The sequence below is a fragment of the Nomascus leucogenys genome, chromosome 6 (assembly GCF_006542625.1).
Source record: "Nomascus leucogenys isolate Asia chromosome 6, Asia_NLE_v1, whole genome shotgun sequence".
Lineage (NCBI taxonomy): Eukaryota > Metazoa > Chordata > Mammalia > Primates > Hylobatidae > Nomascus > Nomascus leucogenys.
In genome coordinates, this window is record NC_044386.1 from 101,663,774 (window position 1) to 101,680,702 (window position 16,929).

Below are 16,929 nucleotides of genomic sequence, written 5' to 3' on the forward strand. Positions count from 1 at the left end.
CAGTGATAACATCATCTTGGCTCTGGGAGCTGAATAATCTTAACACATTAAAACATCACTACCCTGATATCCTTTAGTAAGAAATGTTCAGACCAAGAAAGTATTTTGCTTTCACCTAAAATTCCAGTATATTTATACTGAAAAGCCAATGTGTTCACTTCTAAAGAAATATTTCTATACTTTCTATCTCCCTTATGTACTTGAGAATTTTTTTTTTTTAAGACAGTGTCCAACTCCGTCACCCAGGCCAGGGTGCAGTGGCACGATCACAGCTCACTGTAGCTCCAACCTCTTGGGCTCAAGCAATCTTCCACCTGGGTAGCTGAGACTACATGCAAGTGCCACCATGCCTGTTTTTTTATTTTTCTATTGTTTGTAGAAACGGGGTCTCACTATGTTGCTCAGGCTGCCTGAGAATATTTTAAACTTTGAAGAAATAAATGATGAACACTAAACAGCTTCTGGCTGCTCATGTATTCCCTCGCCTAAGCTTATTAAGTGATTAATTGATTCATGCATTCAACCAATATACACTGAACACACAAGAGATCTTCACCAGGAATAATTAAGTGTGAAGACTTGGGAGGCCCAGTCCTTAGGGAATTTGCAGTTAGTCCTCTCCAAATCAGCAGGTCTGGGTGTTAGGAAGGTAAAAGCTCTGTGCTCATCTACGAAGGAGAGGGGGACTTTCTTCCCCACGCAAAGATGAACTAACTCGCCTCACTCCATGTATAAAGCCAGAAAAAGGCCAAGTGTTTTTTAAAAGACCATAATATATTGTGTTCCAGGGAAGAATCTATGTGCTTTCAACCCCCTACTGTTCTTAACAATTCTGGAGGTTCAGTTGAGGATTTTCCTTGTAAACGATGTCTTAAAAGAATAAATATATCCTTTTATTTTAATAAAACAAATTATACTGCAATTGTGTGGGCTGCTTTGTATTTGTGAACCATTATTTTGTCAGAATATCATTTTAGAAGAACATATGCCCATTTTTACAGTTAATAACTTCTTGCAAAAAAAAAAAAAAAAAAAGAACAAAAGAACTCAAACTTTCACTCTGAATCTACCCCACACAGCTAATGGCTTTGTTGATCAGGCATATGGCTTGTCAGAGAAGAATCTGAGACAATATGGTTACTACTGTTTCCTTCTCCATTTTGTCTTTAAGCTTGTATTAATACATATGCTTTTCAGTAGAAAACTCTCTCCCTCCTCCTACTTTAAGCCACAGGTTCCGCATCAGCCACTCCTCCTTCTTCAAAACGTCTACTTGTGGAGTCACACACCAACCCGAATCTGGAGTGGGGCTCCAACATCAATGTTGACAATTCAGGAGTTTTAAGGATTCACTCCTTTTGCCTTGATTCTCAGAAAAACTAATTCCTTCTATCACCTCTGCCATCTCAAACTTCCTCTTAAAAGCTATCAAAAAGTTTTGAACCTTTGCAACACTGAATAGGAATGGAGAGGGAAAGTCAGAGTTTCAGCAACAGACAGTGAATCTGATTTCTTTTCTACATATATTGCTGGAGGACATCTTTCAGATGAACTTCACTAGAACACTTTTCTGGGGGAAAAGTACTCTTTTCCTATTTTTTTTTAGTAGCCTACTTAAATTCTTTGGATAAAAAAATTGCATTTAAATAAATGACATTTTTTAAAAGGGGAAAGCATTCTTTAATCTTCATAATTAAGTGCTTCACTTATCATTTTCTTTCTTTATGTGTGACTTTGGAGGTCTATTTGTTAATGATAATATTTTCCAAGGAAATCAATGATAACAATGATGTTGCTTAATTGACATTTTGCCTTTTGATTTTTTTTGAAACGAAATAATGTGCATCATCCCACTGGATCTTCAGAGCTGCCTTCCATGATCCTCACCTCACATATAAGAAACCAAGGATCAGTGAGGCAGAAGACAGGATCAGAGAGGTTGAAGAGAGCATCAGAGAGGTTGAAGAGAGGATCAGAGAGGTTGAAGAGAGGATCAGAGAGGCTTGTTGCCCAGGGCAACAAGGCTAAAAAGATAGCTGAACTAGAATTTTAACCCAAAATATTCTATTTCCAAATTAAGCACTTTTTACCTCTCTACTCAATTGTACGGGATAAATTCTATAAGACATCACCAACAATCTCAAGGAAAGATATTAATATTGTTCCCTAATTTTTTTTTTCTTTTGAGACGAAGTCTTTCTCTGTCGTCCAGGCTGGAGTACAGTGGTGCGATCTCAGTTCACTATAACCTCCACCTCCCGGTTTCAAGTGATTCTCCTGCCTCAGCCTCCCGAGTAGCTGGGGTTACAGGCATGTGCCACCACACCTGGCTAATTTTTACATTTTTAGTAAAGATGAGGTTTCACTATATTGGCCAGGCTGGTCTCTTAACTCCTGACCTTGTGATCCACCCGCCTCAGTCTCTATAATGCTGGGATTACAGGCATGACCCACCATGCCCGGACTGTTCCCTAATTTTTTAAAGAAAAAATTCGTTAATATTTAAGATATAAAAACAGGTAAAAGGAAACTAAAACAGACAATATAGATCCACTACTCATCTTAAGAAACAGACCTTAACCAATACTTGTGTATTTCTCCTCAGTCATGTCCTCTCTCAAGATAACCATTATCTTGTACTTACTGTTTATTTATCTGTGCATTTATTTATTTATTACATATATATCTGTTCTTAAACAATATATGGCATGTACATGTTTTGTTTTTCGGGTTTTTCTGAGATGGAGTCTCGTTCTGTCGCCCAGGCTGGAGCGCAGTGGCGTGTGGCGCAATCTCGGCTCACTGCAACCTCTGCCTCCCGGGTTCCAGCAATTCTCTGCCTCAGCCTCCAGAGTAGGTGGGATTATAGGTGCCCACCACCACGCCCGGCTAATTTTTGTATTTTCAGTAAAGATGGGGTTTCATCATGTTGGCCAGGCTGGTCTTGAACTCCCAACCTCGTGATCCACCCCCCCCCCCCCACCAGCCTCCCAAAGCGCTGGGATTACAGGCGTGAGCCACCGCGCCCGGCCACATATTTTTAACCTTTATATAAATGGGCTGCAACTTGCTTGTTTTTAAAATTAATTCTATTTGTGAGACTGAAGTTGATACATATAATGTACTTCATTCATTTTCACGAATGTATAATATTCCATTTTACACCATAGTCTACTTATCCATTCTTCTGCCAATGGCCCTTTTTCTGCTTTCATAAACAGTGCTACTATAAATATCCTTGTACTTGTCTCTTTGTTTAAGAGTGTACTTAAAGCTCCTCTAAGATATACTCCTAGAAGTGGGATTGCTACACCCTGTTGTCAAGTATTTTTTAAAGTGGTTGTATCAGTTTACAACAACAGTTTACAAATGTTTGAACTGCTCCATATCTGTAACACAGAACATTGTCAGATTTTAACATTTCTGTCATTTTAATGGTTATGAAACGACATCTCACCGAGATTTTAAAATGCATTTCCTTGATTACTTCATATCTAATGTCCGCCACATGTCATGTTTCAGGTCATACTAGAAACATGTTTCTCTATCCAATATCACCTTTCTCCTAATCATATACTTTACACTTTCTGGAAAGACCGAAAGACCTGCCAAGTCTTTATAATAACTGCCAAGTCTTTATAGTAACTGCCACTACTCAAAATTCATACTTACTGTTATAACTGAAAATCACCTTTTCCCCAAGCTATCTTCATAGTCTTTAAAAAAATACCTTTTCTTTTGGAAACTAAAAAAAAAAAATCTACTTAACCAATTTACCCCTGCCTTACAACTTGCACTCCAATCGGACTATATCAATTTATGGGCATAAGAGACTATATTTCCACCTTCTTCAAAGCCCTTTTGACAATCACTTGCTTTTCTGTTGGAAAAAATCAAATCTGAACTTATCAACAAGAAGACCATGTGTGAACCATCAAGGATATCTTCCCAACCTGCATGAAACCATATAAATGTCAAATTATTTCCCCATTCTGTCATGTGCTAAAAATACTAAGAATAGAGGTCAAATGTCTCACTATCTGTTCCCTGAGCATGACCTTTGCTTGGCCCATTACTACCCATCTACTCCTTCCTGCTTCCTATATCTGACATTTGACCTGCTAGTGTCTTATTAGTTTAGCTAAATTCCAGGCTCTGGCCTCTCTGGCCTGCCCAGTGTTGGCATGACAACTATGCTGATAAATACTCAACTCACTAAGTATGTTTCCAGCATATCTTTGGAAGAGAATATGATCTGTAGGCTATTCATTATTATGTGTAAGTTCTAACTTGAGTTTGCAGGAGGTGGCTCTATGGCAGGGGAGACTGTCCCCTCTCTCCCAACAAGAAGCAAGAGGACCTAATGCTTGGAGAAGATGGTCTCACAAGCATTTCCTCCAAGCTTATAACTAGGGAAGCCTCAAATCATGAATAGCCTCTGGCACTTTACTCAAGACAGTCTTATATTTCTATGTCTGTGTAATGCTCACTGGACTCCCCCCATCTCCACTTCTTCACAGAACCTCATTACCGTCCAATTTAGTCAAGGTATAATCTAATGATTTGCTAGCAAATGCTCGTTGTGGCTTTTCTATGCATCTACCAGTTTTCAGAATCTTATTCTGTCTCAAACTTTCCTTCTTAACAAATGGCTATGTTTTCTACACTGTTGAGTTGGGAGAGACTATAAACCTTGTATTATTAATCATTTAAGTTTTTCATTGCATCTTTTATCTTTCCTCTTTTCCTACCTCTTTTCCACTGATATAACAAGTATAATCAAACTCCAGTAAATACATGTACACACACACACACACACACACACACACGCACTCCTTTGACTCAACTATTCCTTCAAACTGTTGACCCATTTTGCTCCTTTCTTTAACTGACAAATTTCAACAAAAACTGTTCCAATTATCTCTTATTTCATCTTCCCTAATTATCTGGCCTCTGCATTGTTAAATGTCATTTAAGAGTAAAAGAGGAATATACTCTTTGAAGATGGTGGGGAAGAAAATTCCCATCAAATAGTCCTTTGTTCTTACATAATATCTACAGCAGCAATGGGCTTATTAGTAGATAAACAGTTATTAGATTATGAAGCTGTATTAATCTATGTATTCAAAGAACTTATATAGTCATTGCCAGTTACTTCAGACAGTGAAAATGAGAATTAACAGATACATCTTAAGTTGTAAAATCAGCATTTTATCAACCTGTATGCTAACAATCTGATCTGGGTGATAGACAAGGGGACCCCCAGCCTTCCCATAATCTGCTCAGCAGCTTCAAGAGCTAAAGAAATCAGTGGCTTGTCACATCTGTAAAAGGCAACCATAATCCACTGGTTGCAAAGCGATGAATAAGAGTACACATAAAAATATGATAAACAGAATATAGCATATCAAATCAAAGAAATTCATTCCAAACTATACTAAGATTCAGATCATAAATGACTTCCTTTGAGGAAAAAACAAACCAAATCTAAATTAGAAAATTAAAATATAAAGCCATCTATGATAAGCAGGAACCAAGACTTAAAGATAATACATAATATATTAGAAGAATTATAGTATATAAAGAATGGGTTCTTTAAGGGCAGAAGGAAAGACACAATGTAACAGGTCATCAATAAGACACCAAGAGAAAAGGAAAAAAACTCAAGTAATATGGAAACAAAGAGATTAAATAACTACAGATACAGAAGTAGATAAATATCCCATCTTAATAAACATTATTATGGGATCATGGAAAGTTACTTAATCTTTGTGTCAATTTTTCCATCTGTGAAATGTATGTATCTCCAGGCAGGGAATAAAGAAGATAATCACTTCCAAACATTTAGTATAATTTCTAGCACACAGTAAGCCCTAACTGATGTTAATTATTGTCATGAATATTATCAATATTAATACTGGTCTCCATTACAAATAAACTGGATAGTCAACCTGATTATCTATGAGCATAAAGTACCAAAACTGACATAAGAAACAGTAAAAAGAACCTGAAAGGGACAATAACAATTAACAACTAACCAAATATAGCTGATTTCATGGGTGCTAATACCCAAAATTTTAGGGACCAGAAAATTCCTATGCCATTTAAACAGACTAGAGAACAATAAAAACCATCCCCTAATTTGTGATTTGTTTCATGCACCTAATATAATGCTGATATCAAAACTCCACAAATACAAATATACACAAAAAACTACAGACCAAACTTACAAATATAAACATTTTACTAAACTACTGACAAACTGAGTTCACTGCTCAATAACATACTTGAAATATACTCATCTAATACTGTATTCCAGAAATAAAAACTGGCTTAATATTAGGAAATGTGTTAACATGATTCATGGCGTAAGTGGATCCAAAATAAAACCCTCGTATGTGTCATGTGAAAGATGTAGAAAAGACCATTTGATAAATCTCATTATCTACCCACATTTTAAAAATTAACCTAGTAAACAGAAAAAGGACAATACTTCCTTTTCATTATAAAAACTAGCCCTAATCTCAGGGTAACATATACATATGTATTTATGTGTGTACATGTATATATACATATATAACATATATAGATAACATGTATATATAAATTCCTCTAACTTAACAAATGAAAAACAGATTTTTATTGCACCACTATTTAACACTATTCTGAAAGTTGCAGCAAATGCATTTAAACGAAGGCAGGGAAAGCTATATTCAGAGAAGGGATTGTCTCCAAGAGAAAAATATACAGGTTAAGAAACAGTATAGGAAGTATGATTTTTAAATTAAAAAAATGCTACTGAACTGTATACTTTTTAAAATAGTTAAGATGGTAAATTTTATGTTGTGTTTTCTTACCACAATTTAAAAAAATATGCACATATATGGACAGAAAAAGACTGACGGTTACCCCTATAGTAAGCAATAACTCTTATTCAGCTTATCTGCATTTTCAAAGTTAAGAATAATTGATTGATTGATTTTTTTTTTTTTTTTTAAGAAGGAGTTTCGCTCTTGTCACCCAGGCAGGAATGCAATGGCGCGATCTCAGCTCACTGCAACCTCTGCCTCCCCTGGGTTCAAGGGATTCTCCTGCCTCAGCCTCCTGAGGAGCTGGGATTACAGGCACTCACCACACACCCGGCGAATTTTCTATTTCCAGTAGAGATGGGGTTTCACCATGTTGGCCAGGCTGGTTTTGAACTCCTGACCTCAGGTGATCCACCTGCCTCGGCCTCCCAAAGTGCTGGGGTTACAGGCGTGAGCCATGGCACACGGCCTTATCTGCATTTTCAAATGGACCAACATTATGGTTTGCACTATACTGAAAGTTATCTTTTAAAAAGAACTTTAAAACATTAACTATATATAAAACTATATTAAAATAAAGACAAATTTTATAATAAAGAAATCAAACAAGAAAACACAAATATACAGAACTGAAAATGAAAAAGATAGTTTACCAGATAGAAAGAATCAAGTATTTTATGCATCGAGCCCAGTTAGTTTTACAAGTGAACTATTTCAAAACTTTTGAAGAAAAGGTAATTCTTACATCATATACACATTTCTCAAGAGCAGCACTATACAATACGGTAACCACTAGCCACAAATAGTTATTAAGCACTTGAAATATGGCTAGTGCAACTGATGGGTAAACTTTTAATGTTATTTGAATTCAATCTATTTAAATTTAAGTAAGTGAATGTACCTAGTGGCTACCAATGGAGAGTGAGTGCAGCTATAGAGGGTAAAAAAACGAAAGCTTCCCAGTTTGGTATTATGATACCAAGAAAATTATGGCCATTTTAACTTATAATGCTAGAAAATTCTGTATAAAATGCTAGTACGTTGAACCTAATAGGGGTTGAAAAGAATATGCAATGATTGAAGGCTGTTTTTTTTACGTAGGAATGCAAGGACGCCTTAATAATCAGGAAATTAAATATAATTCATGACATCAATTACAGCAAGGAGAAAAACTCTATAACTTTGTCTTCAGATACTAAGAATGCATCAATAAAATTGAGTATCCATTCCTGATTATTAAAAAAAAAAAAATACTTCCCCAGCACGATAAATAAGAGACATCATGAATCAACAGGCATCAGCAAACCTGAAACTAAAACACCAGAAGCATTCCCATTAAAGTCCGGAAGGAACTAGACAAAATAGCAACTGTAATTATTATTAGGTACCATATTCTTATATGCAATATGAAAATAAAAAGAAATATGACACACTATTAGGAAAAAGAATAAAATCATTTTTAACTGTAAAAGAAAAGCCATTAAAATCAGTTGAAACTCTTAAAACTAAGAAATGACTATTAGGTTTTCACTGATTAAAATAGATTATCTTCAAATGGAAATGTTGATAATAAAGTACATTTAAAAGAAACTCACCAGCAAGTGAATTTAAAACATTATAAAAGTATCACAAAGTTTTAAAAACCAAATTCTACTGAGCTTTCCCTTGAAATAAATTAAATCAAATTTGCTAGTAAAACCCTTCAAAGGTTTCTGACTCCTAGGTTACCCCACGTGACTAAGGATTCTCACATACACACACACACACACACACACACACACACACACACATACACACACACACAGATTATCAACACTGACTTCCTATTGACCCAGCAACCAACCATGGCAGAACTAAAACCAGTTCAGAAAAAGGCTAATTAATATTTATTATTTTCCTCATGCTGTGAAAAGAAGAATATCATGTTTCCTCTCAGAATATGCCCCTGAACTTTTAAAGATTTAACCATATGGAAGAGATCTAAAGGAGTATATGAAAAGGCTAAAGATTTGGAATCCTAATTCAATTTCCCCTCACATTTTAAAAGGAGCCTGCAGCAAACATTTATTTTTAGAGATATTCTCAGTAGGGAAAAGAACAAAAGGCTATTGTGTGCTAAACATGGTGAGGTCTCTCTGGTCCCATCTATACCAACTTTATAAACATCAGGTTAGAATTAAATAACTTTAAACTTTAAATCAACTATTTCCAGACCACAAAATATATTCTACACTTATCAGCACATATAAGTTCTCTAAGTGACTTATAGCTGAGTTCCAATGTGAAATCTGCATTTTTCAAGTGCCAATAAAAGAACTTTCCTTCGGACTTTGACTGAATAATGCTGAATTGTCCAAGAATGCCATGTAATGTTTTCATTTCCTTTTCCAACAAAAATTTTCATCTGCACTTGATAAATTTACTGACTCCATATCATTTATGATGAAAAGCATATGGGTACCAATCATATTGGTCTCCACTATTTTCCTATTACATAGAAATTACAACTTTTTCTCAAAGTTTAACAAAAGTAAAAAAATGATGAAGTTTACAGGCGTGCCCGGATCACTATGAACATCTCTTTATATGTGTCCTGTCATGAGTCTGTTAAAATGCAAAAGGAAACAAGAAATTATCTACGATTAGCAATGTGGTCGTTTTAAAACATACCCACAAATACTTTGACATGCCTCCCATCAAAAGGCAGAGTCAGTTCCCTCCCTTTGAACAGGGGCCAGTTGCAGTGACTCACTTCTAATAAACAGAATGTGGCAGAAGTGGGGCTGAAGGCTTTGAAGGCTAGGTCATAAAAGGTGATATACCTGCCTCCTGGCTCTCCCTGTTGGGTCGCTCACCCGTAAAACTTAGCCACCATGCTGTAAGGAAGCCAAGCAGCCATATGGAAAGGCCTTAGTTCTACTCCCAAACAAGGTTCCAGACAACAACTGGCATCAGCCTCCAGACATGTGCTTGAAATAGCCTCCATATGACTTTAGCCCCCAGGCTTTGGGCCGTCTCAATAGATATCATGTGGGGCTAGGTGCAGTGGCTCACACCTGTAATTCCAGCACTTTGAGAGACAGAAGCAGGCAAATCACCTGGGGTCAGGAGTTTGAGAGCAGCCTGGCCGACATGGTGAAACCCCATCTCTACTAAAAATACAAAAATTAGCCTGGCGTTGTGGTGGGTGCCTGTAATCCCAGCTACTTGTGAGGCTGAACCTGGAGAATCATTTGAACCCAGGAGACAGAGGTTGCAGTGAGCTAAGATTACGCCATTGCACTCCAGCCTGGGCGACAAGAGGGAAATTCCATTCCAAAAAAAAAAAAAAGAGATCACGTGGAAAAGACAAGCTATTCCCACCAAACCATGCCAGAATGGCAGATGCTTGAAAAAATAAGAACCACCATTATTTTAAGCCACTAGGCTTTGAGTGTTAATTATTATGCAACAACAGGTAATTGGAACATATAGATTATTTCAGCCCAATGCAGCCATCTTATTCTTTCCATTTCAAAACTACCTGAGAAGACAAATCTGTTTCAATGAAAAAAAAAATGTGTTGACATACCTGGTCTCAGTCAACTCACCCTAGAAAGCCCAAAGCTAGAATCCCAGCATTTATTACCTGTGGCCACCAGCTAGCCTTCTCTTGGGCAGTTTTCTTCTCACTCCTTAATATACCAGACTCTCGGCTGGGCACGGTGGTTCATGCCTGTAATCCCAGCATGTTGGGAGGCCGAGGCAGGCAGATCACGAGGTCAGGAGTTCAAGACCAGCCTGGCCAACATGGTGAAACCTCATCTCTAATAAAAATACAAAAAATTAGGCGGACATGGTGGCGCATGCCTGTAGTCTCAGCTACTCAGGAGGCTTAGGCAAAAGAATTGCTTGAACCCGGGAGGCAGAGGTTACAGTGAGCCGAGATTGTGCCCATGTACTCCAGCCAGGGTGACAGAGTGAGACGCTGTCTCAAAAAAAAAAAAAAAAAAAAATACACACACACACACACACACACACACACACACACACTAGACTCTCTGGCCTCTTCTGTCCTGTCTTAAACTTACTCCTAGCTTTGAAAAGTTGCTTTTATTAAACACCCTAGCTTATGAGACTGCTGCTACTGTTAACGTATGCTACATATTTTTAATCAAGGAACAAGTAAAATTTGCCTAAAAAGGTAATTCTATGACTTTGAGGCAGGTAAGCAGTTCAAGATGTTTTAAGGAAGCCATTAAAATGGGTTATCAATCAACCCAAATAATCATATCAAAACATTTACTCTTCCTCCTAATAAACAGTAGGGAGGGAAATATCCTAATTACTCAAATAAGATTTTTCTTTAAGAAACACAGCCTACATGTTAAAAGCTAGAAGCGATCTTGAAGATAATCTAGTTTAGAACTTTTTTTAAGCCACTGGGAAACCGACAAAATCCAGGGAAGATCTTCATGACTTAAGCAAAAAATGTTTATCTCACTCCATCTCCACCTAGGATGTCAACCTGCCATCATATAATGACAATTTGAAACTTCAATTCTGTTTGTATTTTACCAAAAAAATTACAAATACAATTTTGTTAGTATTTCACAGCTACAGCAATAAAATGTACTCCATGCAATGTTATTTAATGTTTAATCTTTAAAGTTTTGGATTATGACAAATCCCAGTTAGGATAAATAAAAGTATCCCTGGGAATCCAGAGTCTTCTTATACAAAATTAAAAGTGGCTGTTCTATTTCTATCATAAGAAGTATTAGTAATCATTGCTCTAGTCCAAGTCATTTGGGAAAACAAGTCCAGCAAGGTTACATAACTGGCATGAGGCCATAAAACTAGTTAGTGGCAAAACTATGGCCAGAATTTTGGTATACTCATGCTTTCTAGCCATGCAGGGGACTCAATCAGATTTCAATTAATAAAAGAAAAACAATTACTCTATGTTTCAATTCAAAAAGCCCCATCAAAGTGGCTGGCTGCATTCCAATTCCTTCAATGTTACACTCAAAATCCTTCTAGTGGACTATCTTTCTATTTAATGTAAAGAAAACAGAACCTTAATGGAGGCACCTCAGGCATCACCAGGTGAATGGAAGGCGAATGCAGCTAAGAGTGTGGACTGGCTATTCAAAAGCCATTCACAACCCCAATATCTTTTGCCTTAACTACAGAGGCTGGAAGAGTAAAACACTCAATCCCAGGCCTCCCTGGCAGCTAGGAGTGGACATATGACAAAATTACAAAAATGAGAATATAGACACAAGTCACTAGAGAGGCATTTCTTTCCAAATAAAAACATTAATCCTGTTAGAAGGTCTTGACCCTTGTGCTCTCTTCCTGCAAGGAACGTGGGTATGATTCTCAGAGATAAAAGGCCATCTTGCTTCCACGGGGACAAAAGCCACATGCTGAGCCACTGACTCCCTGATGACACAGAAGAGTCATGACACCAGTTCTGGACTGTCCACCCTTGGGCTTTCTACTGAGTGAAGTTTAAGACTATGCAGTTGGTTTTCTGGTTACTTGCAGCTAAATACAATCCTAACTCTTATAGGAAATAAATCTGGCTTTTCCTCTTCAATCCATTTTGTCCTAAAGTGGTTGGTTGTCCATCAGGCTTAGTCTTATATAAGTAAATTTGGTAAACAAAGATTTAGTCACCTTCATCCTTACCCCATGTTGTGCTACCATCTCAGTTTTTTAAAAGGTCAGTAAAAGACATCAAGGTATATCTCTTCTCCAAGAATAAATGAAAAATTTTAGCTTATAGTAGGTTTGTCTCCCTGTACCATATGGCAGAGCCAAGGCTGCCTTGGAAAGCAGAAGAGAGAGAAATGGTATCTCTCCTTATACACCACTTAACCTCAATCCTGGAAAGCATCTAGAAATTCAGCAACAGAAAGAAAAAAGAAAACCAGAAACTAATGCATCCCTCAATCTCATCCTCTACTAAGGAAACAACACAAACACCAGGACTTAATTAGAGAAGATCGTATAAAAACCATTCACTCAGCAGAATACCTTTTCTTTCCCTTGAGCATCATGCTGGAGATCTTATACTTCACGTTCCATTTAATGTGAGCAATACAGTAATCTCAAGGAAGGCTTATGAACAAAAGTAGGTTGTTTTCCATTCTTCCAATGTCCTTTCTGATAAAGCTGGCTGTCGCAGCTTAATAAGGTTTATCAATTATTAAGGTTAAATGGCATTTTCCAAAGGGATGGAAGAAAATAGGTAACACTGATGAGAAGCTAAGCATTCTACAAATTTCGTGCCAAAAAATTAAATAAAGAAAAGAATATATCTCTGTAGGTGAATAGCAACATGCTTTGGCAAATTTTTGGGATTCCAGTTTATAAAATCCAGACAAACCATTAGCTATTCTGCACCAACAGACTAGACCTTTTTTAAAAAAGTTAAACCTTTTTCTAAAAAGCGGAGAATTCCCAAACCAAGCAATCACTCAATAAATAGCTCTATAGCTGACAATGACCCTAAGGGTTCAGAATCTAACAGTACAACGGGATACAGTATTCTACAATACACTCTGGATCCAAGAGAAATTTCTTAATCTGAGTCTTTAGGGTTGCACTAAAAAACTCAAAAAGTGAATTCTGCACATGGAGGGCAGAAGTCAAACAAGTGATAACATTAAGGAGATGAAGAGTAATATTTACAGATATAAACTGACAATCAACTAATCTTAGCAAAGCAATATTCAAAGGATAAAAGCATTGGGAAAAAAGCAATGAGTTTAAATAGACCTTTACGTCAGAATAGTTTCCAACAATTTAGAATCTAATCTGTGGAACCAGAAATGCCTTAGTCATCTAGATTGACTTTATGTGAGCAGGAATTTCCCCTCTCACTCTGAAATAAATGGAACTCCAGCTTAGGCTAGAGCACTTACAAATTACTTAAGCAATACATTTTTAAAACAGAGCTACTATAATTCACAGCAAGTAACTGATCTCCTGTTAGTTACTCAAATGTACTAAGTTAAAGATACTAGAAAAAAAATTATCAAACTAAAGAATAAAAGTTATTCCCTTCAAAAATTTCACTAAATTTTCAGTGACATGTTAGATAATCTCCTAGAATGCAGTAAGGATATAATAAACAGCATCACCCTACCTAGCACATTTCCTGGAGGTACCTCCTCTAGATATTCCAGTTCTCTTCCCATCAGAAGATACAGGTTTTCCAGAGCACAGTATGCCATGTGGGGGACTTGGGGAAGGCCATCTGGTGGAGCTGAGAAGCCTAATGGTACCTGGGCAAAGAAAAATGATTGAAGACAAGTTAGGAGGCATTTGGAAGCATTAATTGGTATTTGTAAAGTTATTTTTATTCATCAGTAAGATACGGTATAGCAACATTTCATGTAAACCTGAAATATGAACATCTGAAATGGTATGATAAAATATGTCTCACTTTATGAATAAAATTTGAAATATTGAAACTTCTCAAATACTAAAAAATTGTCTGGATTCCCATTTAATCATTAGCTTTATGGCTAAGTAACATAAATTCTCTTGTGATCTAGTATTGTCACTTTAGCTGATCTTCACAGCCCCTGGTTATTTATGTGAACCATGTCATAAACCAGTTCTGGTGACTACTGTGCTATTATTTGAACACTCATTATTACTATTATACTTTAAAGTTGTTTTACTCTTATTTATAATGTTCTTCAAGTATTCAACAAGGGCTGGTGCTAGTGCCAAGTAACATATAAAAATAACTTTGGAAGGGTAGTTAGATATGATAAAAATGCAAAAAAAAAAAAAAAAGGCCAAACTGCTATTATATGCTATATTGTTCATATGGAAGAGCATGCTGTGATATATTAGGAACACTAATGAGAGGACAGAGTACATTTACAGCAAAAATATACAAGTACAAGTACATTAGATTTATTAGCTCGCCGTACATCATATTTATTCTTATGGAAATACCATCTGAAATGATTCAAATTTTGCATTGTGTGAAGTCTTCAGAAATATATCCACCATATAAATGCAAGTATCCAGAAAGCATTTCAATTAACCAACCAACCTATCTTTGGTGCTCATAGGCCTGGGGTGCTGCCCTAATGCTATGAAGAGAAAAAATGGCTGAGATACAACATATACAAAGATTATTAACATCACAAGCATAGAGTGACCAACGAAAAGGTAGTACAGGCAAGTAAATTCATAAAGGTTCAGAGGAAGGAGAGGCCCCTGTGCTAGGGTAGACTCTAGAAACTTCATGAAAATGATGACCTTTCAGGCACATGTTATATCTAAATGTATGTGTTCTGATACAATGACAACTCTCAAAGTAGCTCTAATGATGGGCTGGAGAGATAGAAAAATTATAAGAACTGAATAGAAAGAAATGGAATTATCTACACAATATGACCATCCACTTAAAACAAGCTACAGAAAAGTTGTAATTAGTAAGACAGCTTAGCAAGGTGGCAAAAATGCAAGATCAGTAAGTTAATTATACTTCTATAATTAGGAATAGAAAATGCATAAATAGAATAAATAGCAATAAATAGAAAATATGTATATTTAAAATGATTTTCAGAATAGCAACAAAATCTAAAAAAGTGACAAAAACTCTTTATAAATAAAACTATAAAACTTCATGAAAAACATTTAAAATGACCTAAATAAACAGAAAAATAAAACTAATACATTCATGGATGGAAAGATGCTGTATTATAAAATGTTGATTTCATGCCAAATAGGTGTACGGACATAAAGTAATTCCAATCGAAGCCTCAACAGGGCTTTTCATAGAAACAGACAAGCTGACCATAAACTTGATATATAGGAGCAAATAGGAACAAACAAGACACTAACAAAGAAAAACACGTAAAGGGATTTGGTTTTTTTGATGTCAAAACATTTAAAAATGAAGACAGCATTGAACAGAGACAGAGACAACCAGAAAAAATAAAATTAGTCCAGAAACAGATCTATGTACATAGGTAATAATCTGATTTCTGACAGAGTGGACAAAGCAAATTAGTGGATAAAGATGGACTATTCAATAATGTTGGAACAGCTGGACATTTTTTTTTCTTTTTTTTTTTTTTTGAGACGGAGTCTCGCTCTGTCGCCCAGGCTGGAGCGCAGTGGCGCAAGCTCGGCTCACTGCAAGCTCCGCCTCCTGGGTTCACGCCATTCTCCTGCCTCAGCCTCCCGAGTAGCTGGGACTACAGGCGCCCGCCACTACGCCCGGCTAATTTTTTGTATTTTTAGTAGATACGGGGTTTCACCGTGGTCTCGATCTCCTGACCTCGTGATCCGCCCACCTCGGCCTCCCAAAGTGCTGGGATTACAGGCATGAGCCACTGCGCCCAGCCACAGCTGGACATTAAAATGAGGAAAAAATGAACCTGGATGCCATCTTCACAAACATTGAATTAAATATTTAAACATGAAAGGTAAAATATTAAACTTTAGAAGAAAACATAAGAGAAAGTTTTGTGACTTCAATATAGACTCAGTCTCAATTTTCTTAAGATACAAAAAGCAAAACCCATAAAATAATGATAATTCGAGTACATTTACATTAATAACTTCTGCCTATTAAAAGGTACCAAACGGAAAGTAAAAACAAGTTTTACACTGGAGAAGAAATTTGCAAAATTCAAAACTGACAAGGAATTCGTATCCAGAATATACAAAGGACATCTGAAAAGCAGTATTTAAAACAATAAAGTAGCATAATAGAAAAACAGAGAAATGACTCCAAGAACTATTAATATCTTCACATAAGAACACAAGATTGATCAATAAACACATTAAAAGAGTAATAAGGAAAATGTAAACAAAAACCGCAAAACACCTTATCATACCCATCAGACTGGCACAAATCAAAAGCCTAACAAAACCAAATTTTGGTGAGCATGTGGAACAACTGTAACTGTTAAACACTCCTATTGGGAGTGTAAATCACAACTGCTTTGGAAAATAAATTGGAATTATCTTGTTAAGCAGAAGATTACCAAGGCCACTCCACTATAGGTATATTCCCTAGAATTTCTTGTAAATGTGCATGAGGAGATATATACAAAAATAATCAAGGTAGCATTGCTTAGATTTGAAAAAAAAAAAA

General features: G+C 36.3%; 1 protein-coding gene across 3 annotated transcripts in view; it reads right to left on the reverse strand.

Moving 5' to 3' along the window:
* The window catches only part of LOC100580626 (elongation factor-like GTPase 1), a 393,155-nt gene that overhangs the window by 70,112 nt on the left and 306,114 nt on the right, over positions 1-16,929 (reverse strand). For all 3 annotated transcript variants that reach the window (XM_030814912.1, XM_030814913.1, XM_030814914.1), the window contains one exon: positions 13,948-14,086. In XM_030814912.1, coding sequence (XP_030670772.1) covers positions 13,948-14,086 — 139 coding nt within the window. The remainder of the gene's footprint in view (positions 1-13,947; positions 14,087-16,929) is intronic.